This window comes from Bombina bombina, chromosome 3, assembly GCF_027579735.1.
Source record: "Bombina bombina isolate aBomBom1 chromosome 3, aBomBom1.pri, whole genome shotgun sequence".
Classification (NCBI taxonomy): domain Eukaryota; kingdom Metazoa; phylum Chordata; class Amphibia; order Anura; family Bombinatoridae; genus Bombina; species Bombina bombina.
In genome coordinates this window covers 112,770,394-112,795,834 of record NC_069501.1, presented here as the reverse complement: position 1 = coordinate 112,795,834, position 25,441 = coordinate 112,770,394, and the positions used below count along the sequence as shown (strand labels likewise).

General features: G+C 38.7%; 1 protein-coding gene across 1 annotated transcript in view; it reads right to left on the bottom strand.

The window, feature by feature from the left end:
- Positions 1–20,060: 20,060 nt before the first annotated feature.
- The window catches only part of PATL2 (PAT1 homolog 2), a 106,822-nt gene continuing 101,441 nt past the window's right edge, over positions 20,061–25,441 (bottom strand). Inside the window, exons 17-19 of the mRNA XM_053705958.1 lie at positions 24,880–24,977; positions 21,845–21,994; positions 20,061–20,100 (exon numbers count right to left, since the gene is read on the bottom strand). Of these exons, the coding sequence (XP_053561933.1) occupies positions 20,061–20,100; positions 21,845–21,994; positions 24,880–24,977 (288 nt within the window). The remainder of the gene's footprint in view (positions 20,101–21,844; positions 21,995–24,879; positions 24,978–25,441) is intronic.

The window sequence follows — 25,441 nt, the reverse complement described above, 5'->3', positions numbered from 1 at the left end:
CAGAATCTTGGAGATTACTCTTGGAAGAAGAACTAGAGGCGGAAAGATATAGGCAGGATGATACTTCCAAGGAAGTGATAATGCATCCACTGCCTCCGCCTAAGGATCCCGGGATCTGGACAGATATCTGGGAAGTTTCTTGTTTAGATGAGACGCCATCAGATCTATTTCTGGAAGTTCCCACATTTGAACAACCTGAAGAAATACCTCTGGGTGAAGAGACCATTCGCCCGGATGCAACGTTTGGCGACTGAGATAATCCGCTTCCCAATTGTCTACACCTGGGATATGAACCGCAGAGATTAGACAGGAGCTGGAGTCCGCCCAAACCAAAAAATTTGAGATACTTCTTTCATAGCCAGAGGACTGAGTCGCTCCTTGATGATTGATGTATGCCACAGTTGTGACATTGTCTGTCTGAAAACAAATGAACGATTCTCTCTACAGAAGAGGCCAAAACTGAAGAGCTCTGAAAATTGCACGGAGTTCCAAAATATTTATCGGTAATCTCACCTCCTGAGATTCCCAAACTCCTTGTGCCGACAGAGATCCCCACACAGCTCCCCAACCTGTGAGACTTGTATCTGTTGAAATTACAGTCCAGGTCGGAAGCACAAAAGAAGCCCCCTGAATTAAACGATGGTGATCTGTCCACCACGTTAGAGAGTGTCGAACAATCGGTTTTAAAGATATAAATTGAGATATCTTTGTGTAATCCTTGCACCATTGATTCAGCATACAGAGCTGAAGAGGTCGCATGTGAAAAACAAGCAAAGGGGATTGCGTCCAATGCAGCAGTCATAAGACCTAGAATTTCCATGCATAAGGTTACCGAAGGGAATGATTGTGACTGAAGGTTTCGACAAGCTGAAAACAATTTTAGACGTCTCTTGTCTGTTAAAGACAGAGTCATGGACACTGAATCTATCTGGAAACCCAGAAAGGTTACCCTTGACTGAGGAATCAATTAACTTTTTGGTAAATTGATCCTCCAACCATGATCTTGAAGAAACAACACAAGTCGAATCGCATGAGATTCTTCGAATGAGAAGACTGAGCAAATACCAAGATAATCGTCCAAATAAGGAAATACCAAAACCCTGTTCTCTGAATACAGAAAGAAGGGCACCGAGAATCTTTGAAAAAAATTCTTGGAACTGAGGCTAGGCCAAACGGTAGAGCCACAAAACTGGTAATGCTTGTCTAAAAAGAGAATCTCAGACACTAAAAGTGATCTGAATGAATCGGAATATGCAGATACACATCCTGCAAATCTATTGTAGACATAAAATGCCCTTGCTAAACAAAAGGCAGAATAGTCCTACAGTAACCATCTTGAATGTTGGTATACATAACGATTCAATATTGATAGATCCGGAACTGGTCTGAAGGAATTGACCTTCTTTGGTACAATGAAGAGATAAAATAAAACCCTAGCCCCTGTTCCAGAACTGGAACTGGCATAATTACTCCAGCCAACTCTAGATCTGAAACACATTTCAGAAATGCTGAGCCTTGCTGTGTTAACTGGGACACGGGAAAGAAAAAAATCTCTTAGCAGGAGGCCTTAACTGAAGCCAATTCTGTACCTTTCTGAAACAATGTTCTGAAACCAGAGATTGAGAACGGAATTGATCCAAACTCCTTTGAAGAAAACGTAATCTGCCCCATACCAGCTGAACTGGAAAAAGGGCCGCACCTTCATGGGTACTTAGGAGCTGACTATAGGTTTCTATAAGGCTTGGATATATTCCAAACTGGAAATAGTTTCCAAACTGATACCGCTCCTGAGGATGAAGGATCAGGCTTTTGTTCCTTATTATGAGAAACAGAACGAAAAAATGATGATTACCCTGGAAAGAAAGGGAAAAACAAAGTTAACTTAGAAGACATATCAGCATTCCAAGTTAAATCCATAAAGCTTTTCTAGCTAAAATAGCTAGAGACATATACCTGACATCAACTCAAATGATATCAAAAGATGGTATCACCAATAAAATTATTAGCATGTTATAGAATAAAAATAATGCTATAAAATTATGATCTCTTACTTGTTGCGCTAAAACTTCTAACCAAAAAGATGAAGCTGCAGCAACATCCGGTAAAAATATAGCAGGTCTAAGAAGATTACCTAAACATAAGTAAACTTTTCTTAGAAAGGATTCAATTTTCTTATCTAAAGGATCCTTAAATTTAGTACTATCTGCCGTAAGAATAGTAGTACATTTTAGCAGGAATAGAGACAGCCCCAACCTTAGGGATTTTGTCCCAAAAAACTCTAATCTGTCAGATGGCACAGAATATAATTGCTTAAACGTTTAGAAGGAGTAAAAGAATTACCCAAATTATTCCATTCCCTGGAAATTACTTTAGAAAAAGCATCAGGGAGATTAAACACTTCTGGAATAAATACAGGAGATTTAAAAACCCTATTTAAACGTTTAGATTTAGTATCAAGAGGACCAGAATGCTCTATATCTAAAGCAATTAATACTTCTTTAAATAAAGAACGAATAAATTCCATCTTGAACAAATACAAAGATTTAACAGCATCAACCTCTGAGACAGAAACTTCTGAACCAGAAGAACCATTATCAGTATCAGAACGATGATGTTCATTTAAAAATTCATCTGAAAAAAGAGAAGTTTTTAAAAGACTTTTATGTAAACTAGAAGGAGAAATAACAGACATAGCCTTCTAAATGGATTTAAAAAATAAAATCTCTTATGTTTATCAGGAACACTCTGAAAATTAAATGTTGACGGAACAGCAACAGGTAATATAACAGTACTAAAGGAAATTTTATCTGCATTAATAAGTTTGTCATGACATGCAATACAAACAACAGCTGGAGAAACCAAAAATTTATAGCAGATACACTTAGCTTGGTAGCTCCAGCCCCGGGCAGTGATTTTCCTGAAGTAACTTCTGACTCAGTTGCAACGTGGAACATCTTGCAATATGTAATAGAAAAAACAACATATAAAGCAAATTGATCAAAATCCTTAAATGACAGTTTCAGGAATGGGAAAAAAATGCCAGTGAACAAGCTTCTAGCAACCAGAAGCAATAAATAATGAGACTTAAATAATGTGGAGACAAAAGCGACGCCCATATTTTTTTAGCGCCAAACAAGACGCCCACATTATTTGGCGCCGAAATGCTTTTGGTGCCAAAAATGAAGCCACATCCGGAACGCCGACATTTTTGGCGCAAAATAACGTCAAAAAAATGACGCAACTTCCGGCGACACGTATGACGCCGGAAACGGAAAATAATTTTTGCGCCAAAAAAGTCCGCGCCAAGAATGACGCAATAAAATGAAGCATTTTCAGCCCCTGCGAGCCTAACAGCCCACAGGGAAAAAAGAGTCAAATTTTGAAGGTAAGAAAAAATGATTAATTCAAATGCATTATCCCAAATATGAAACTGACTGTCTGAAAAATAAGGAAAGTTGAACATTCTGAGTCAAGGCAAATAAATGTTTGAATACATATATTTAGAACTTTATAAACAAAGTGCCCAACCATAGCTTAGAGTGTCACAGAAAATAAGATTTACTTACCCCAGGACACTCATCTACATGTTTGTAGAAAGCCAAACCAGTACTGAAACGAGAATCAGCAGAGGTAATGGTATATATAAGAGTATATCGTCGATCTGAAAAGGGAGGTAAGAGATGAATCTCTACGACCGATAACAGAGAACCTATGAAATAGACCCCGTAGAAGGAGATCACTGCATTCAAATAGGCAATACTCTCCTCACATCCCTCTGACATTCACTGCACGCTGAGAGGAAAACCGGGCTCCAACTTGCTGCGGAGCGCATATCAACGTAGAATCTAGCACAAACTTACTTCACCACCTCCATCGGAGGCAAAGTTTGTAAAACTGAATTGTGGGTGTGGTGAGGGGTGTATTTATAGGCATTTTAAGGTTTGGGAAACTTTGCCCCTCCTGGTAGGAATGTATATCCCATACGTCACTAGCTCATGGACTCTTGCTAATTACATGAAAGAAATTGGGAACAGTAGCTAGACCAAATGGAAGAGCAACAAACAAAGTACTTGTCCAGGAAAGCAAACCTCAGAAACTGAGAATGATCCTTGTGAATAGGAACATGAAGATAAGCATCCTTTAAATCTTATAGCCAACAAACTACCCTTGCAGCACAAGAGGCAGAATAGTCAGTTATAGTATGCATCTTTAAATAGGTAGGAACCCTGAGAAACCTGTTCAGAATCTTTAAATTAAAAAAAAGGAATTGACCTATAGACCAGTTTTGGAACAATGAAGAGGTTTGTAATAACTGTAATAACATCCCAAACACTATTCCGAAACTGGATTCAAAGGATTCTTTGAGACATGAGACAGAAGAAATCTTCCCCTGGGAGGCCTCAATCTGAAACTTATTCGTATCCCTGAGATATTATTCTTAGATCCCAGTGATCTTGAACAGACAAATCAAGGCTCCTGAAAATCTGCACCCTACCATAAAATCTGGATCTGGGGCTGCAACTTAATGGAGGAAGTGGGTTTTTTGGATTGCTTAGATCTGTTCCAATTTGAACTAGGCACCCAGATTAGAAAGAAAAAAGGTTCAATTTTTTGAGTACTCAAGGAAATCTTTTGGTTCCTAGACTGAGAAAAGGAATGAAAATGATTAGAAGCCTTGAACTTACCCCAGACTTTTTGTATTAAGAAAAAAAATCTCCTTTACTCCCTATAACAGTATAAATAATATCATCTAAACCAGATCCAAATGAATTATTCCCCTGAAAAGGAAGAGATGAAATCCTGGATTTAGAAACCATGTCTGCTGACCTTGATTTTAACCATAAGACCCTCCTGGTGAGAACGGCTAATGCCATATTTTTGGCATTAATCTGGATAATAACAATAGCATCACAAATAGAAGCATTAGCTGACTTTAAAAAGGTCTAATAAGTTCACAAGATGCTCATTAGCAGATTAATCAGAAAACTAATCTGAAAGAATATCACACCAAAGAGTAGAGGCTGCAGCAACACAAGCAATACTAATTGCTGGCCTAAAAAAAACTTAACCAGCTTGCTGAAAAGCCTTCCTATCTATTGGGGTCTTTAAAAGTAGTACTATCCTCCAAAGAAATAGTAGTACACTTAGCCAGACAAGAAATAGCCCCATCCACCTCAGGAATAGTTTCCCAAAGCTCAATGTTAGAAGCTGGTAAAGGAAACATCTTCTCAAATCTTAATTAAGGATTAAAAGGGCTACCTGGCTCATACAGAGCTTGAAAACTAAGCAAGCAACTTGCACTGAATAGCAGACACGCCGACTTCCTGAGTGCACCTGACTTACATGAACATGTGTGTAAGCCAGCAATCAATCGGAAAAAAACAACATCGGCTATCACGAATGCCCACCTAACACAAATCAAAAAAGTTTGCCTTTGTCTCTTGTTTCTATATTCAGATTCAGTTAAAATTGAATAGAATGAAAAGAATAAATAAAATTGAAAACAGCAACCTAAAATATATTTAAGGAATTTAATCTACCAATAAAATAAATCATGAATTTAAAATGGAGTAAATTAATATAGCTAATAAAGTATTAGTAATGTCTGTGCTTTATAGAATAACCAATTTCTGACACAAAAATAATCTAAATAATTAATGTAAAATAATTTTTTAAGTTTGATGTTGTAAATGTATTTTTTTAACGTTCTTATGTATGGATTGTTTGTTATAATAAATAGTCTATGTATAGGCTCCTGGACACAAATTGAACCACTAGAAGGGGGAGTTGCACAATTGAATTATTTCGAAGACAAATGCTGTTTTCTAAAAATGTTATTTGAAATGATTTACAAATGTAACCACTAGGTAGCAGTATATATTTACACAGTACAATTGTTTGGCGCCTAAAATGGCTATTTACAGGGACAGTCAACACCTGAATTTTAAAAGATAGATAATCCCTTAATTACCAATTCCCCAGTTTTGCATAACCAATACAGTTATAATTATACACGTTTTACCTCTGTAATTACCTTGTATCTAAGCCTCAGCAGACTGCCCCCTTATTTCAGTTCTTTTGACAGACTTGCATTTTAGCCAATCAGAGCTGTCTTCATGGTAAATTCACGTGCATGAGCTCAATGTTATCTATATGAAACATGTGAACTAAATGCCCTCTAGTGGTGAAAAACTATCAAAATGCATTTAGATTAGAGGCAGCCTTCAAGGTCTAAGAAATTAGCATATGAACCTCCTAGGTTTAGCTTTCAACTAAGAATACCAAGAGAACAAAGCAAAATTAGTGATAAAAGTAAATTGGAAAGTTGTTTAAAATGGCATGCCCTATTTGAAACATTAAAGTTTTTTTTGGACTTGACTGTCCCTTTAAACACTGTCTTTTAGACACTTTGTCAGGCATGATTAAAAGGGAATAATAAAAGCGTAAAGAGTAATGAGCTGATAACTCTAATACTAAGGGGGCGCTCCTCTAGTGCACAGTATTTCTATGTTATGATAATCAAAAAAAGATAGATCTCTTCATCAAAAAGTAAAACATAACGTCTTTATCTTTTTTTGAATACATTGCTACGGGACTACAAGGAGTCCTTTTTTGGGATCTTATTTACCTCACCTGGTGCACTAGAGCCTACTACAAGAGTGCTGCTTACGTTATTTTCTGGATGGAGTTGATACCCAGCAGAACAAGCAACGGGAGCAGATTGGAGCACAAGCCTCACACACCCCCAACCTGACCGGTGACGTCACACGCCACGCTCTGATACAGATACCGACACTGGAAGTAACCGCTAGGAACAGAGGTTTACAAGGTGAATAATTCCACATAAATAGTGCAGTATGAATAGTAACTATATGAAGTTCGTAGTATATACGGTAAATACCAATCCCAATCAATATAGTATAGGAGTCCGTAATATATACAGTAAATACCAATCCCAAACGATATAGGTGGTGTACAGTCTCTTCAAATGTTCCAAGAAGATCATGAATAGTGGTACAGAAGAAGCTTAACGGCTGCTCTCTGAAAAAGCTCGTCAGAAATCCTGGAAGTTCCCCTGAAAGTGGGAACAAAATACAGAGGCACCTCTAAGTGCAGCAACAACAACACAATCTCAAATCAGCAGTGAAGATCTATGTCGATGTACTCACATTTGACGAAGCACACTATTAGTGCAAATGGAACAGACCAAGGCTTCTGAGCCGCTCGGCTGACTCTATTGCCAAGGTTACACAGCAGGCTGTGGTGACGTGTTCTCTCCGTGGTGATTCACTCCCTATACAGTCCAATGGAGGTTCAACAAGCAGGTACCAATGTTTGGTGCAAGATAAATTGACTCTAATAAGTCTACAGGACTAAGTCTATAGTTGCGTCTCTGGGAACATATGTAACATATATGTATTATACTACTCAATGTATACATTTTGTGTATCTATCTAATGGTAACATAGTTTATGCGATACGATTGTGTGATGTCATAGAGGAGGTGTGGTAAACACTGAGAAACTCATTGATTGGTCGAGATAGGTTTAAAAAGGTCAGCGGTAGTTTTTAACAAATAGTCTGAGGAAACGGCGTTGCACGCAGAGAAACGCGTCACTGTCAGACATTTTAAAGTATTTTAATTAAAGCATTTTTTATATATATTACCGCTATCCTGTTGACTTATTAGAGTCAATTTATCTTGCATCAAACATTGGTACCTGCTTGTTGAGCCTCCAATGGAGGGTATAGTGAGTGAATCACCACGGAGAGAACATGTCACTACAGCCTGCTGTGTAACCTTTGCCATAGAGTCAGCCGAGCAGCTCAGAAGCCTCGGTCCATTCCATTTGCACTATAGTGTGCTTCGTCAAATGTGAGTACATCGACATCGATCTTCACTGCTGATTTGAGATGATTAAAAGGGACACTGAACCCAAATTTTTTCTTTCATGATTCAGATAGGAGTAAATTAGAAAGTTGGTTAAAATTTTATGCTCTATTATCAATTTTATTTGTTCTTCCGCTATCTTTATTTGAAAAAGAATGCATCTAAGCTTTTGTTTTGTTTCAGACTCTGGAAAGCACTTTTTTATTGGTGGATGAATTTATCCACCAATCAGCAAGAACAACCCAGGTTGTTCACCAAAAATGGGCTGGCATCTAAACTTACATTCTTGCATTTCAAATAAAGATACCAAGAGAATGAAGACAATTTGATAATAGGAGTAAATTAGAAAGTTGCTTAAAATGTCATGCTCTAGTTGTCCCGAAATGTCGCTGTATGTTGGTGGACCCTGTGTGAAAAATAAATGTCTCCTAATTCGTCACAGCTGGAGAGAGTCTTTCTTATGTGGATAAGCAGATAGGTAGGGTAAGCCTTCTCCGTGTTCTCTTAACTGTGAGTGCCGTTTCCTATTTTTACGTATATATACACACACACACAAAAAAAAACAACATGCTCTCTCGACCGGCCAACACATGCAAATCAAAAACTGATGTGCACTATTCTGATCGGCTGACGCGTGCAAATTAAAAACAGACATGTGCGATCCAGATGCGTGCAAAAACATAAGCTTATTTAAAAATAAATTAAAAAAAATATATATGGGAATAAGGCTTATGTTATGTGTACTAAATAAAAAATATTGTGAAAAAGGACGACAGGCTATAATGTACTAAACATAAAAATACCAATAAATAGTCAATGGGCTAATGAGTGCCCAAAAAAAAGCATAAAACATTCTTACCAAACCAGCACCCATACCATTTGATACACCAAACTCAGAAGAAAACTGCTTCCAGTACTTAGTATAGCAGTAGTAGTTATACCGACAGCCCAGCGGGAGAAGGCTAGTGAAAGGTCCCTGCAATACCTGTGACTAACTACCATAGGGTGCTACTATCCCATACTCCATAGACATTCCTCCCTCAAAAAGCAGCATGCTGAGGGGCAATAAGCCACAAAATCGGTCCGAGGACCAATCATGGAGCAGCTCCATGCTTACCCTTTCTTCTGCAGAGGCAAAGACAAGACTAGTTTCCAGTAAGGTGGGAAACATTTTAAGGGCTCTGATACTAGTGTCCAGGAGTAATGGGATGTGGACTCTAACCACCTTTATGAAATAAAAACGAAATGCTTACCTGATAAATTTATTTATTTCTTGACACGGTGAGTCCACAAATCATATCTAATTACTATTGGGAATATCACCCCTGGCCAGCAGGATGCGGCAAAGAGCACCACAGCAAAGCTGTTAAATATCTCCCTTCCCTCCAACCCCAGTCATTTGACCGAAGGAAAAAGAAAGAAAGGAAGCAACACAAGGTGCAGAGGTGCCTGAGGTTTACAACACAAAAACCTGTCTAAATAAACAGGGCGGGCCGTGGACTCACTGTGTCAAGAAATAAATACATTTATCAGGTAAGCATAAATTTAGTTTTCTTTCTAATGACATGGTGAGTCCACGGATCATCTTTAATTACTATTGGTAATCAATGCCCAAGCTAGAGGACACAGATGATAAGGGAGGGATAAGACAGGTAACCTAAACTGAAGGCACCACTGCTTGAAGAACCTTTCTCACAAAAGAAGCCTCAGCCAAGGCAAAAGTATCAAATTTATAGAATTTTGAAAAAGTGTGTAGAGAGGACCAAGTTGCAGCCTTGCAAATCTGTTCTACAGAAGCTTCATTTTTTAATGCCCAGGAAGAGGAAAAAGCCCTCGTAGAATGAGCCGTGACTTTCTCAGGAGGCTGCTGTCCAGCAGTTTCATAGGCCAAACGAATTATACTCCTCAGTCACAAAGAAAGAAGTAGCTGTAGCTTTCTAAACCCTTACGTTTCCCAGAGAAAACAAACAGCAGAAGACTGGCGAAAATCCTTTGTCGCCTGTAAATAGTACTTAAACGCACGCACCACATCTAGGTTGTGCAGCAGACGCTCTTTATGAGAAGGGTTAGGACACAAAGAAAGAACAACTATTTCTTGATCAATGTTCCTATCTGAAACCACATTAGGGACGAACCCTAACTTAGTACGCAAAACTACCTTATTCGAATGAAAAATAAGGTAAGGGGATTCACACTGCAACGCCGAGAGCTCTGACACTCTACGAGCAGAAGAAATTGCAACAAGAAACAAAAACTTTCCAAGATAACATCTTAATATCTAAGGAATACATAGGCTCAAACGGAGCCTGCTGAAGAACTTTAAGAACAAGGTTAAGACTCCAGGGAAGAGTAACAGGTTTAAACACAGGCCTGATTCTGACCAAGGCCTGACAGAAAGATTGCACGTCTGGTACATCCAATTAATATAAGTGCAGTATACTCACTCCATAAGTAGTGGGAGTTCAGCTGCAATGTAATGTGTCTCCAGAGTGATGTAGTTCCCCAGAATAGTTTCAGAATCTCTCAAGAACCTGTTAATAGGTTTGCAAGCAAATGAAGACTCAAAATGACCAAAGGTGTCCAGTAAAGCAAGAAAAAACAAAATAGTAACTTACTCCATAAATAGGAGAATCCGGCTTGTCTCAGCAAAGACGAATATCAACAGTCTTCCAACTTTGATAAAAAGATATTTATTTAAGCTCAACGCGTTTCAACTTTTAGCAAGTCTTTCTCAAGAGCAATATAAAAGCAATAAAAGCAAGTAGCTGATACACAGCTACTTGCTTTTATTGATTTTATATTGCTCTTGAGAAAGATTTGCTAAAAGCTGAAACGCGTTGAGCTTAAATAAATATCTTTTTATCAAAGTTGGAAGACTGTTGATATTCGTCTTTGCTGAGACAAGCCGGATTCTCCTATTTATGGAGTAAGTTACTATTTAGTTTTTTCTTGATTTACTGGACACCTTTGGTCATTTTGAGTCTTCATTTACTTGCAGACCTATTAACAGGTTCTTAAGAGATTCTGAAACTATTCTGGGGAACTACATCACTCTGGAGACACATTACATCGCAGCTGAACTCCCACTACTTATGGAGTGAGTATACTGCACTTATATTAATTGGATCCTACACACACCTCAAGCCCTTTTTTTCTCGCCATATAGAGAAACATCACTGTACAGACCAGCACCATCTATTTGCCATTTTTCCACTTGTATAAAACAGTCACAAGAGGAGAGACTGTAAGAAGGCTGCGGTCTTATCTAAAAGGAGAGTATCAGTTCTTGTTACATTTAAGTGTTATTTTCCATCTAGCACTGTATATTGTATCTTTTTGTATCTACGTCTGGTACATCCGTCAGACATCTATGCAACAAAATAGACAAGGCAGATATTTGACTCTTCAAAGTACTTGCAGATAAACCCTTCTCCAGACCCTCTTAGAGAAAAGCCAGATTTCAAAGAATCTGAACTCTACTCCAAGAGTAGCCTCTGGATTCACACCAATATAGATATTTACGCCATATCTTATGGTAAATCTTTCTAGTTACAGGTTTACGAGCCTGAATCAAGGTCTCAATAACTGACTCCGAAAAGCAGCGCTTAGATAGAATTAAGCGTTCAATCTCCAAGCAGTCAACAAGATTTGGATGAAGGAAGGGCCCTTGAAGTAAAAGGTCCTTCCTCAGTGGAAGTCTCCAAGGTGGAAGAGAAGACATCTCCACTAGGTCCGCATACCAGATCCTGCGAGGCCACGCCAGTGCAATGAGGATCACAGACGCCCTCTCCTGTTTGATTCGAGCAATGACCCGTGGAAGGAGAGCAAACGGAGGCAATAGGTATGCTAGACTGAAATTCCAAGGAACCGCCAGAGCATCTATCAGTACAGCCTGAGGATCCCTTGACCACGACCCATACCTCGGGAGCTTAGCATTCTGACGAGATGCCATGAGATCCAGCTCCAGCAGTCCCCCATTTGAGAATCAAGTTGGAAAACACCTCCGGATGGAGTTCCCACTCCCCCGGGTGAAAGGTCTGTCTGCTCAGAAAATCCGCTTCCCAAATTGTCCACTCCTGGAATGTGGATCACAGACAGCAGTTGTGGGTCTCCGTCCACTGAATAATTTTGGCTACCTCTGTCATGGCCAAGGAACTCTGAGTTCCTCCCTGATGATTGATATAAGCCACTGAAGTTATGTTGTCTGACTGGAACCTGATAAACCAGGCTGAAGCTAACTGAAGCCAGGCCAAAAGAGAATTGAAGATTGCCCTCAGCTCTAGGAGGTTTATGGGAAGAACAGACTCCTCCCGAGTCTATGTCCCCTGAGCCTTTAGTGAGCCCCAGACTGCTCTCCATCCCAGCAGGCTGGCATCCGTTGTCACAATCACTCAGGTGGGTCTGCGAAAGCAGGTTCCCTGGGAGAGATGATCCTGAGACAGACAACCAGCAAGGAAGAGAGTCTGTCGCCTGATCCAGACAAATTCACGGAGACAGATCCGCATAATCCCTGTTCCATTGCCTGAGCATACATAATTGCAGAGGTCTGAGATGGAACCAGGCAAGCGGAATGATGTCCGTAACCGGAGCACCGCCAACAGGGATCCCAGGACCTTTGAAAAAATTCTGGGAACTGTGGCAAGGCCGAATGGAATAGCCACAAACTGGTAATGTTTGTCTAGAAATGCGAACCTCCAAAACTTGTAAAGATCCCTGTGGATGGGAACATGCAGGTACGCATCCTTTAAATCTACTGTTGTCATGAATTGACCCTCTTGAACCAAGGGAAGAATGGCATGAATAGTTTCCATATTGAAGGACGGGACTCTGAGGAACTTGTTTAGACTCTTGAGGTCTAGAATTGGTCTGAAAGTTCCTGAATTCTTGGGAACCACAAACAGATTGGAGTAAAATCCCAGACCCTGCTCCTGCATTGGAACAGCAACTCTCACTCCCAGGACGGAGAGGTCCCAGACACAGTGTAAGAACGCCTCTTTATCTGGTCTACAGGTAATCTTGAGAGCAGAAACATGCCCCTGGGAGGAAAGTTCTTGAACTCTAGTTTGTATCCCTGGGACACTATATCCACCGCCCAGGGATCCGGAACATCCCGAACCCAGGCCTGAGCGAAGATGGAAAGTCTGCCCCCACACGATCTGGTCCCGGATCAGGGGCAGACCCTTCATGCTGACTTTGAGTCATTAACAGGCTTCTTAGATTACTTCCCTTTGTTACAAGACTGGTTGGTCCTCCAGGAAGGTTTGGACTGGTCCTGCTTAGCAGAGGAAGGCTTACCTTAGAGTAATTTTTGTTCCTTTCAAAACTTCATACGTCCTTTCTGCCTATTCCTCCCGTAATGTCTGAAATAATTTCTGGCAGGCCCGGCCCAAACAAGGTCTTACCCTTGTAAGGAATTGCAAAAAGCTTAGACGATACATCCTCAGACCAGGACTTCAACCATAAGGCTCTGCGGGCCAGTACGGCAAAACCAGAAATCTTTGCTCCCAGCTTAAGAGCCTTGATCCTATCTTGGATCTCTTCAAGGGGAGTATCTGTTTGAATAGAATCAGACAACGCATCAAACCAGTATGCCGCAAAGTAAAAGAGAAGTAGTTCCACAACACCACTATATTACCTATATGCTACCCTAGAAAATCTGAGATCTCCCAAAACTCAGATCATTTAAGATAATTAACAATAGGGAGCGCTAAAACAGCTAGGTAAATGAGTAACAGGTAAAAATATAAAAGTTATTACTTTATTCAACAACAATGAACACACTATATAATTAATGTGTTTGATAGCGCAAAACTTTTTAAGTACAGATATACCGTCTCTAAAACAGTGATAAAATAAAAGTGGTACAGAATACAAAAGGATTGTGGCCACAATCTAAAATACAAATAAAAGACAAATGTTAATAAAAGGCAATGTTAAAAAACAGATGAGAGACTGATACAAACAAACGTTATACGTAAAAAGTTCAGGCTGTTTATCGTTTCAGCTTTCCTTCTACTATAGGAATGAAAATGGACAAATTGTAATGTCAATCAAAAGTTTCTGTAGCAAAATAAATCGTCCGGTATTCTCTCCAACTTATATATAAATAGTCAATATCGGATTATCCCCGCTTCACCTCTTACCGGACCTTCGTATGATCTACAGCCTTGCTTGTTTAATACAGACCGATGCTATCGGCGCCAAGTTTTTGTTACTCTGAGGACTTAAGCGTCTGTTCGCAAGTCAATCCACTCACGTGACTGTCTCCTTCCTCCGCAATTAGCCGTCATACGGGTAACCAGAACCGAGGTTTGTAGGGGGTTCCTGCTTCAATATCCTCGATAGGAAGAAAGTACAGTGCACTGTAACTAGTCAAATCCACATAGATGTCTCTTAATTACGCGTTTCGGTGCTAATCCTTGAGCCTTTATCAAAAAGCTTCATACTAGTGGACTTGGGGAAGTCGTGTTTTTATTGATTCAGAAAAAAAAAAACTCTTCATTAGGATTTCTCCAGGTGTTGAGTTGCTGGTCTATCTTTGAACTCCTTATTGTACAGCTTTCTTATCCTAATGAAGAGGAGGAGTTTTCTTCTGAATCGATAAACACACAACTTCCAAGTCCACTAGTATGAAGCTTTTTGATAAAGGCGCAAGGATTAGCGCCGAAACGCGTAATTGAGACATATCTATGTGGATTTGACTAGTTACAGTGCACTGTACTTTCTTCCTATCGAGGATATCGAAGCAGGAACCCCTACAAACCTTGGTTCTGGTTACCCGTACGACAGCCAGTCATGGAGGAAGGAGACAGTCACATGAGTGGATTGAGTTGCGAACAGAAGCTGGAGTCCTCAGAGTAACAAGAACTTGGCGCCGATAGCATCGGTCTGTATCAAACAAGCAAGGCTGTAGATCATACAGAGGTCCGGTAAGAGGTGAAGTGGGGATAATCTGATATTGACTATTTATATATCAGTTGGAGACAATACCAGACTATTTATTTTGCTACAGGAACTTTTGATTGACATTACAATTTGTCCATTTTCATTCCTATGGAATAAAAAGCTGAAACGATAAACAGCCTGAACTTTTTACGTATAACGTTTGTATCAGTCTTTCACATTTGTTTTTTTAACATTGCCTTTTATTTGTATTTAAGATTGTGGCCACAATTCTTTTGTATTCTGTACTACTTTTATTTTATCACTCTTTTGTAGAGACGGTTTATCAGTACTTAATAATTTTGCTCTATCACACACATTAATTATATAGTGTGTTCATAGTTGTTGAATAAAGTAATAACTTTTATATTTTTACCGGTTACTCATTTACCTAGCTGTTTTAGCGCTCCCTATTCTGTTTATTGTTATCAAACCAGTATGCCGCAACTTGGTGATGGTAGCAATACACACCGCAGGTTGCCATTGTAAACCCTGGGGTACATACATCTTTTAAGTAACCCCTCCAACTTCTTATCCTTAAAGGAACAGCTATCCTCTATGGGAATAGTAGTTATCTTGGCCAAAGTGGAAATTGCCCCTTCCACCTTGGGGACCGTCTGCCAAGACTCCTTGATAGAGTCAGCTATTGGAAACATTTTCTTAAAAATTGAGGATGGAGAAAAGGGGATACCAGGTCTCTCCCATCCCCTAGCAATAATCTCTGTAGCTCGGTCTGGTACAGGGAAAACCACCATGGAAGGTATATCAAAGTACTTGTTTAGCTTACTAGATTTCTTAGGATTGACTATGACAGTAGTGTCGGAGTCATCCAAGGTAGCCAAAACCTCCTTAAGTAACAAACGGAGGTGTTCCAGCTTGAATCTGAAAGATACGACCTCTGCATCAGCAGCAGGAAATACACTGAGTCTGAGATTTCACCCTCAGACGCCACCGAAGTTTCTTCCTCCTCAGACTTCTGGGAAGGAACATTCGGAATAGCCACAACTGTCAGAAACCTTACTCACGGATTCCTTAAAATTTCCTCTTGCGCTTTCTCTGCAGCATGGGAAAAGCATTGAGCGCATCAGTTACTGCAGAAGATGTGGGTAGCAATGTCTTGCAACGTAACTCCAACCGGAGTGTGGGAGAAAACGCAGGGCACTGCATGTGTGGACGATAAAGTTTTGGACACTTGAGGAGAAAGCTGCGGCATATCTTGAACAGGAGACCCCTGAACAGCATCTGTCTTAGACTTTTTCATCCTGAGCTACCATTGTCTATCCCTGTAATGCAATGTTCTCTCAATACATGAGGAACAAAAAGGGATTCGTGGAAGTATAGGTAACATTTTGCAGGGCCTCTTAGTCCATCTTTACCCAATATTTGAACAAATAAGAATTAAAATACTTTCATTTTTAAATTATTGCAAAAAAACAAAAAAAACAAAAAAACAAAAAAAAAAAAAAACACGTTTACTGTCCCTTTAAATTTTAAAAATAACTAATTTTTTAATGCAAAAACGGCAGTTCTAGAGCACCTCAGACAGCCTCTACACCTCAGCTAGCTCTGCTGAGGTGCCTACATTTCCAGCTGGTTGCCGGAGTCTACAGTTAGATAAAATCCAGACTCAATCTAGAGCTGCTCCCACCTGTATCCGGCAACCGTTTCATTGCAAACTGCAGAGCCGCAATAAAGTACATCACCCCTCCGGCACTCAGGAAGTGAAAGAAAAAAAGCGTGCAAAAAAAAAAAAAACCTTTGCCACTTCAGAAAGCCCCGCCCATCGTGGGTGTATCAAGCTAAACCTCCTGGCCGGCAGTAATCTATACTCTGAAAGTAAAGCCGCCGAGAGCAAGTAAAAACATTAACACCCTGAGCGGAACAATAAACAAACTGAGCCTATGCTCCCCTCTCGTCCCCAGTGCCTGCACACACTGCCTCACATTATCCTATTCACCCACAATAATATTAATGCATCTGGTGTCCCATATTTGTCTTTATACTTGCTTAGAAAAACAAAATTAGCACTTAGATCAATGTAATCTGCATGGCAGCAGGGCAGCTAACTAGGTTTGAGAGGCATTCTCCCTCACATGGACCTGTGGAAAAAAAAAAAAAAAAGGCAAAGACTGAGTAATCTTACTCAAGCTCTCAAGCTAGGGCAGCATTAAATACTTGGGAGGCGCAGTGAGGATTACACCCCACAAGTTCCCAATTGCTTAAAAGCCACCACTGCTCTACTGAAGAGACTGACATGGGCTACGACTAAACCCCAAGAAAGAGCAGAACAAACTTGCACTGCTGTAAAATAATAAAATCTTGATTAAAGACTCTTTTTTCCAGACACCTAAACTTTACCACCACCTTGCTTTTAACGTAGGCAAAGAGAATGACTGGGGTTGGCGATACTTAACAGCTTTGCTGTGGTGCTCTTTGCCTCCTCCTGCTGGCCAGGAGTGATATTCCCAATAGTAATTAGAGATGATCCGTGGACTCACCGTGTCATTAGAAAGAAATGTATTTAGTGTTCCTTTAAAATTTGTGTTTGCAGGTTACTCATGTGAGCTTAAAATATTGTTGTCCCCTTCATATAGCTTTACAAATAAATCAAATCTTAACTGCATATTGCTTCTTTTTTTGGAAGTGCCTCGTGTATTCTTAAAATATATGCTTTAAAGTACTATAGAATATATCTCAAAATATCCATGAAACATGTAAGGTATGTGGTAAATAGAACTTTTCTGGATTTGCATTACCAATACTGTAAAAATTGAAATGCACTGATGTGCTTAAATGTTCCTGTACCCTATATCTAAACAGAAGCATTTTTGCAATACACTTGGTATTATACCTTTTTACTTTAAAAATACGATTCTAACCAACGCCACCCATTGAAGGTAGAACTAAAGCTTCCGCAAAAGCCGTTGCTAATAGGGATGAGCAAAAAAATACTAACAGATGCTGAAAATGGCAGTGGTATGTGGCATTTGGGTTGTTTCACAGCTGGATTTAATAGTATACAAACACGTGTAACAAATATCTGTGTGTTGAAGCTTAATATGGCATCCAAGCCTCCAAGGGTCTATTCCTAACTCTAGCTCTCACCAGAACCCAACCCACCACAATCTTGTCACCCAGCTATTGCTGAAATAAAAGTCAACTTTACTAAAAGCTCTGTAGAAAAAGGGTTCTTCACTGATGATCTCGCATATGAAAGGTTTTTAAAATACAATATTGCCATTAAGAGCGCAGTCAAAACGAGAAGTAGGAAACCAAAGAACAAGCGATGGCACAAAGTGAAAGATTTTAAAAGTAAATTATGTGCATGCACTAGACGTCCATGAACACAAGCGACATTAGTCTGCAAGACTCCATTTTGTCGTGGAGAGGTTCTAGCTATCAATGAAACGCCATCTAAAGAATACATCTTTTAACTTTCCTGTATCATATGTAGCAATTTCATTCTTCTAATGATACAACTACAAAACTACCTTGCTCTGTTTTGTACCCAGCTGGTTCTAGTACTTGCTCACCATTATTCATACTTGGATATTCTATTTCTATATGAAACCAACATTTTCTAATTTACTCCTATTATCAATGTTTCTTCGTTCTCTTGGTATCTTATTTGAAAAAGCTGGAATGTAAGCCTAGGAGCCAGCCCATTTTTGGTTCAGCACCCTGGGGTAGCATTTGCTGATTGGTGGCTACATTAAGCTGAACCAAAAATGGGCCAGCTCCTAAGCTTACATTAGAGTTTTTGTAAATAAATATAGCAATAGAATGAAGCAAAATTAATAGGAGTAAATTAGAGCTTGCAATTTGAAACTACTTTCTATCTAAAATCATGAAAGCTTAATTTTGACTAGACTATCCCAAGGACATTGCATCCATGTGGATTCCAATTTTGGCTGTAGTTCAGTTTTGAATAGAAGCATTTTAGTAATATACATGCAAAAAAAAAACAAAAACAAAAAAACCTTCTAATAAAAGCTATAGTTGTTTTAAAACAAGTGAATTCAAGGTATACACCATGCACCAGCATTTTAAACACTGTACTTGCTCACAGAGCCTGTTTGTACCACCATAAAAGGATTCAAATCTGCTACAAGCCCCACTGGCGCTCTGAGTAGCTGCAGTATTAAAATGCTGGTGTGCTGAGGATATCTTGCTATGCTTCACATGAATTTGCAGAGAAAAACGTTAACACAAAAACAGTGACACTGGACATAGTTTCAGAAAATTGAGCTGTTAAAATCATAAAATTTATCTTAAAAGGGACACTGAACCCAAATGTTTCTTTCGCGATTCAGATAGAGCATGCAATTTTAAGCACTTTTCTAATTTACTCCTATTATCAAAGTTTCTTCATTCTCTTGGTATCTTTATTTGAAAAGATAGAATGTAAGTTTAGATGCCGGCCCATTTTTGGTGAACAACCTGGGTTGTTCTTGCTGATTGGTGGATACATTCACCTACCAATAAACAAGTGTTGTCCAGTGTCCTAAACCAAAAATTGTCTGGCTCCTTAGCTTAGATGCTTTTTCAAATAAAGATAGCAAGAGAATGAAGACAAATTAATAGGAGTAAATTAGAAAGTTGCTTAAAATTGCCTGCTCTATCTGAATCACAAAAGAACATCTTGGGTTCAGTGTCCCTTTAAAGGTTTTTTTTATTTTTTTTTATGGATTTTGAAAAAAATCTGTTATGTCCAATTTGCTGAAGGTTAGTGGAATGTCACAAGACAAAATATTCTCTCACTGAGAACCTTGAACCTAAGGCACAAACAATTAACTCTGGATTTTAAGGCTATATTTTGGATTATGGATGCAGCGGTGTACGTTATTCTGATACACACAAAAAAAACACACACCACTACATGGAAGTTTCGATTTATTTTTTGCAAGTGCTGTACATTACATTTTGTGATTGCTGTGAAAAAATTCACACAAACAAAAATATAAATTACATTCATCTCCCCCCATTTTTTTACATCATTTTTTTTTCTAACATTTCAAACAAAAAGGAAAAGTGTTGTACAGCTGTTCAAACCTTCAACATGCAGTCCTTGACGTTTGAAAGTCATGTCTGACTAAACAAAGCAACCAAAATTTCCTTTAAAACAGGATTAAATATTTCAGTTCAAAAATTCAAGCTCCACTCAGCCTTAAAACTTGTGGTGAGCGAAGCAGAGGCTGGATCTCTCCTCTTGAAAAAATTCAGCATTTTATGAAGGTACAGCTGTGTAGGGGGGAGCTGCAGGACACCTAAAATACAACACTCGTTTAGTACCTGGATAAATCAAGGACATGTATACGGTTCATAGAAAACTAGTTATATTGGATAGGCTTCACTTTAAAAAAATATTCTACAATTAATAAATAAACCAAGTCTGCACTCTGCTTTTCAACAGTGTATAAAAGTTTGGGAAATCAGGTAAAGTAGGTGGGAGTGGTTAGCAAAAGTAACATTACGCTGATCAAAGGAGTCTAGCTGCTAACTGGAGCTCCACTCTAGACAGGAAACATGTGACCTCCACGCAAAGCTTTTTTTTTTAATCAACTTTAATGTAACAAACAACCTATAGACAATCATTCTGAAAACAAAACATTTTGCAGCTTTCTTGTTCTTCTTAATGTGCACTCACAATGGTTTATGCCGATTGTCATTTATAAGGTAACCACTGTGAGTGCACATTAAGAAGAACAAGAAAGCTGCAAAATGTTTTGTTTCAGAATGATTGTCTATAGGTTGTTTGTTACATTAAAGTTGATTTTAAAAAAAAAAAGCTTTACTTCTGATATTAAAGACAGTGGATAGGTAATCGGTGCATAGGTAATCGGTGCCCTTATTGGGTACATGTGTCAATTAGTGATGGGAAGTTCGGTTCTTCTGAGTGAATCGGTTCATTTCAGACGGTTCGATTAACTGAACCGGTTCATGAACCGATTCACCAGTTCACCTACTGAACATGAGGTAGAGGCTCTACCTCATGTTCAGTAGGTGAACTGTAGAGCCGCAGATTCGTTTCCTGCAGTGCCGATTCATTCCTGAATCATGAGTCACTGACTGTGTGAGTTGTGTGATAGACAGTCCGACTCCTGTGTACTGGGACTACAAGCTCTATATCGAAGCTAACTTTTACTTAGCAACAGCTACAAAATATATATATATATATATATATATATATATATATATATATATATATATATATATATATATATAATTTGTAGCTGTTGCTAAGTAAAAGTTAGCTTAGATATAGAGGAAGAACAACAAAATTATATATATATATATATATATATATATATATATATATATATATATATATATATATATATATATATATATATATATATATATATATATATATATATATATATAAACATGGGATGCTGAATGGGTTAATGTAAGTTGCAGTTAGGGGGTAAATGCAGGGGTCTGTTGAGAACTGCTGTAAGTGTGACCTGATATTTGAATCAGTGTACTGTTAGCTAACTCGTTTGCAAACAGTTAACTGTTAACAGACTGATTCATTGCAAACGAGTTAGCCAACAGTACACCGATTCAACAGCACTGGTAATATGATCCTAGAGTGAGATTCTGCCGTGTGATTCATTGCAAAGGAGGAGTTAGCATAAGCAGAACTCACTCTAGGATCGTATTACTAGTGCTGCTGCAGACTCAGGAAATGAACTGTTTGAAAACGAATCAGTTCATTTGAACTGGTTCTTTTCACTGAACTGTATGAATCAGTTCACCAGACTGAACGATTCGTTCATGAACTGGACATCACTAGTGTCAATAGACAGGAGTCTGACATATTTGCCTTTTTTGTTTCACATTTCTTTACATTGTTGAAGACAAAAATAGTTTACGATCCAAGTAAAAAAAAAAGTGCAGGTTTCCTTTTAGAACATTTGTTGTAAAACAAATATGCGTTATGAGATAGCCATTTAGCGTACATGCTGGCAGATTTATTATATATTTTTGGCTTGTTAACACACTTACTCCATTTGGTCCTCAAGTCTGTGAATGGTCTGTTTGTCCAGGTAACGACAGAATAAAGAGATCAAATTACTGGGCAAGAAAAGGGGTTCGACCATGGAAGACTTTGAAACATGAGAGAGCTCCTTTGCAACCAGGAACACTGTGTCAGTCCTATGTGAAAAAACATAAAAACAATTCTTCCCTTTAAATCTAGAAAAATGTAGTTCAATAAGTCAATAACTTCACAATAAAAGTGGTTACAAAAATATTCATGTACTATTAAAGTATTGAAAGCTCGGAAGCCTTCGAAATCACGCAACCCCTTCCTACAGTTCAAAGAATTAAAGCGAAAACAGATCATGCTAGAGAGAAAGGATTTTGTTTCATGCTTACTCTAATCATTTTGAAATGAAAGTTTATGCCATACAAAGCCTTGTAGCAGTGTTCAGACTCTGCCTATTTCAGCATTCTACCAGGTCCACAATCACCTGAAAGCACAGGTGACTCATTGTTTAAACTGGGGTGCATGCAGGATCATGCAGAAGAAAGGTCCTAAAAAAGGTATTTGTACTCAGATTTACCCAAAAGGGACATTGCAGACAAAATTAGAATCCACATGGGTGCATTTCAGTTTTGAATAGAAGCATTTTGTAATATACATTTATTAGCTTTTAATACAAGATATAGGGCGCCATGTACTAAACAGCGGGCGGACAGCTTCTTAACTCGCGAAGCTGTCCGCCCGCCTCCGCTACACACGGGCAGCGGATATGTTGATCCGTTTGCCCGTATGTATCATTACACACTCATCGGAGTGTGTAATGCCCGCCCCTTCAATCACGCGACTGAAGGGGCTGTCAATCCCCGAGAGCGAGCGTGCTCTCGGTGATTTTGCTTCGCCACCTAAGAGGTGGCGTAGGGTGTAGGAAGCAGCGGTCTAATGACTGCTGCTTCTTACATTGCAGGAAGCAGGCTCGCATATGCGAACCTGCCCCGCAAAGGCTCCGGAGCAGCTTTCGCTGCTTTGTACATGGAGCCCATAGTTGTTTCAAATGTGCATTTAAGTATGCACTGTGCACCAGCATTTTAAACACAGCACTTGCTCATAGAGCCTAAGGTACTTGTACCAGCTGGTAATGACTCAATTTGTTAATTGCTGACATGATACAAGCCCCACTGGCGCTCTAAGCAGCTGCAGTATTTAAAATGCTGGTGCAGTGAGGATATCTAGCTATGCTTCACATGCACGTGCAGAGAAAAATGCTAACAAAGCAGTTATAAGTTTCACTAGAAGACTTTTTCCCCCCCCCAATACATGTATATTGCAAATATGCTTTAAATCATCTATGTGCATTTAAATTTTGCCCGGAACATCCCTTTAAAAACACTAAATCACCACATTCCTTCAGATCTGCGGTGAAACCTAGGTTAAAAAAAAATGGCAGCACCCATAATTAGGAGGTAAATTAAGTTTTAGTGTTTAATGCTCCTTAACTAAAGCTCTCATTTTGTAATGTTAAAAAGCATATCCCAGGTTTTACAGGATTACGTTACTGTATACATGGTTTGGTTTTTCAAAAGATCACTGAAAGGATATGAAAGACTCCATATTTTATTTCAGGATTCAGATAGAGCATACTATTGTAACAGCTTTCAGATTTACTTTATTTGTCCTCCTGGTATCATTTGTTAAAAGGGTATCCTCATGTGTTTTGTTGGGAGGCTGGTGAGCCAGTAACCAGCAATTAGCAACACTTTACACTGTGTCAAGCTAATTTTTCCACAGTCCCTTTCAAAGAAAAACAACATTAGCTAACCAGTGCAATCTGATGAGGTGGCCTTATAGTCCTAGGACTGTCTCTTGCAGATGCCATACACATATGGGTTTGGTCCGTTTGCAAAAAAATAGGCTACTAAAAGCTCACTGCTCTTCAGAAGTGGCTACCAGACAGCACTCACCAATGTACTAGACCTAAAAAGGGCAAGTCTACTCCAAAATTTGTATTGCTTACAAAGGATAATCCCTTCATTACCCAGTTTTACATAACCAACTCAGTTATATTAATTAATAGAGAGTCTAGTCAAAAATAAACTCTCATGGTTCAGATAGAGAATGTAATTTTAAACAACTTTCCAATTCACGTTTATCACCAATTTTGCTTTGTCCTCTTAGTTGAAAGCTAAACCTAGGAGGTTCACATGCCGATTTCTAAAGCCCTTGAAGGCCGCCTCTTATCTAAATACATTGACAGTTTTTCACAACTAGAGGGCGTTAATTCATGTGTTTCATATAAATATGATTGTGCGCACGCAACGTGGAGTTATCTAGTAGTCAGCACTGCTGACTACTAGATAACAAGTCTGTCAAAAGAACTGAAATAAGGAGGCAGCCTGTAGAGGCTTAGATACAAGGTAATCACAGAGGTAAAAAGTGTATTAATATAACTGTTGGTTATGCAAAACTGGGGAATAAGTAATAAAAGGGATTATCTTTTTTTTTTTAAATTCTGATTAAAACTGTCCCTTTAAAAACACTTTTTACCTCTGTGATTACCTTGTATCTAACCCTCTGCAGACTGCCCCCTTTTTTCAGTTCTTTTGACAGACTTGTATTTTAGCCAATCAGTGCTGACTGACTCCTAGGTAACTCCACAGGAGTGAGAACAATTTTATTTATTTGGCACATGTGAACTAGCGGTGTCTAGCTAAAAATAAATAAATAATAATAATAATAATAATAATAATAATTTCAAAAGACAGATTTTAAGCAGTTTTTTTTCCAGTCCATAACTTGTGCATCTTCCCTATAACACTGCAGCAGATACTATGAATACAACAGATTTCCTTACACATAGAACATAAACCTAAACTGCAAACATTTTGAAAAAAGGCAGACCCATGTACTTGTGTTCTGTGTGATGCTTCAAGACAAAACATTAAGTCTTATGATTATAGGTTTCAAACAGAAAAATATTGTATACAGGCAAGACACACCAAAGCACATATTTGTACCACATGCATCCCCCCCCCCCCCAAAGATAAAGTATAACCTCTACCATTTTTCAAAGTCTCCAATTGATGGTTCCATTGGGGTGTCAGATGAGAGCAGGCGTTCTCCTTGGCTCAATAAAGAATACAGAAGAGATATTCCAAACTGCATAGGAGAGAAAAAAAGAAGAAAAAAAATAACTTTTCAATGCACTAAATATTGTTCACTTTTAATATTTAAACCTCAAAAACAGCTATTTATTTTCTTAAAGAGGCAATACAGATTGTATTTACAAATTATAACCACATCTCAGTTTTGTTACTTTAAATATAAGCAGATTACATTTGCTATGGATAATGACAGTGTAGGCCGTTACCTTAAAAAAAAGGACAGAATACATATTATTAGGATACGTTTTGCAGCTGTGCAGTGAAGGAACATGCTCTTCAAGTGTAATCTTAATATAGTCACTATGCTTGCTGCAATTGTTTTTTCGCTAAACATTAGAAGAACCAAAACAGACTCGTTACTGGACTAAGCATAGCAACATTTTCATAGTTTTGCAGTTCAGGGACATACCATTTTACATAACCTTCAACTCCTCTGCTGTGGCCAGATATGTGCTTCTA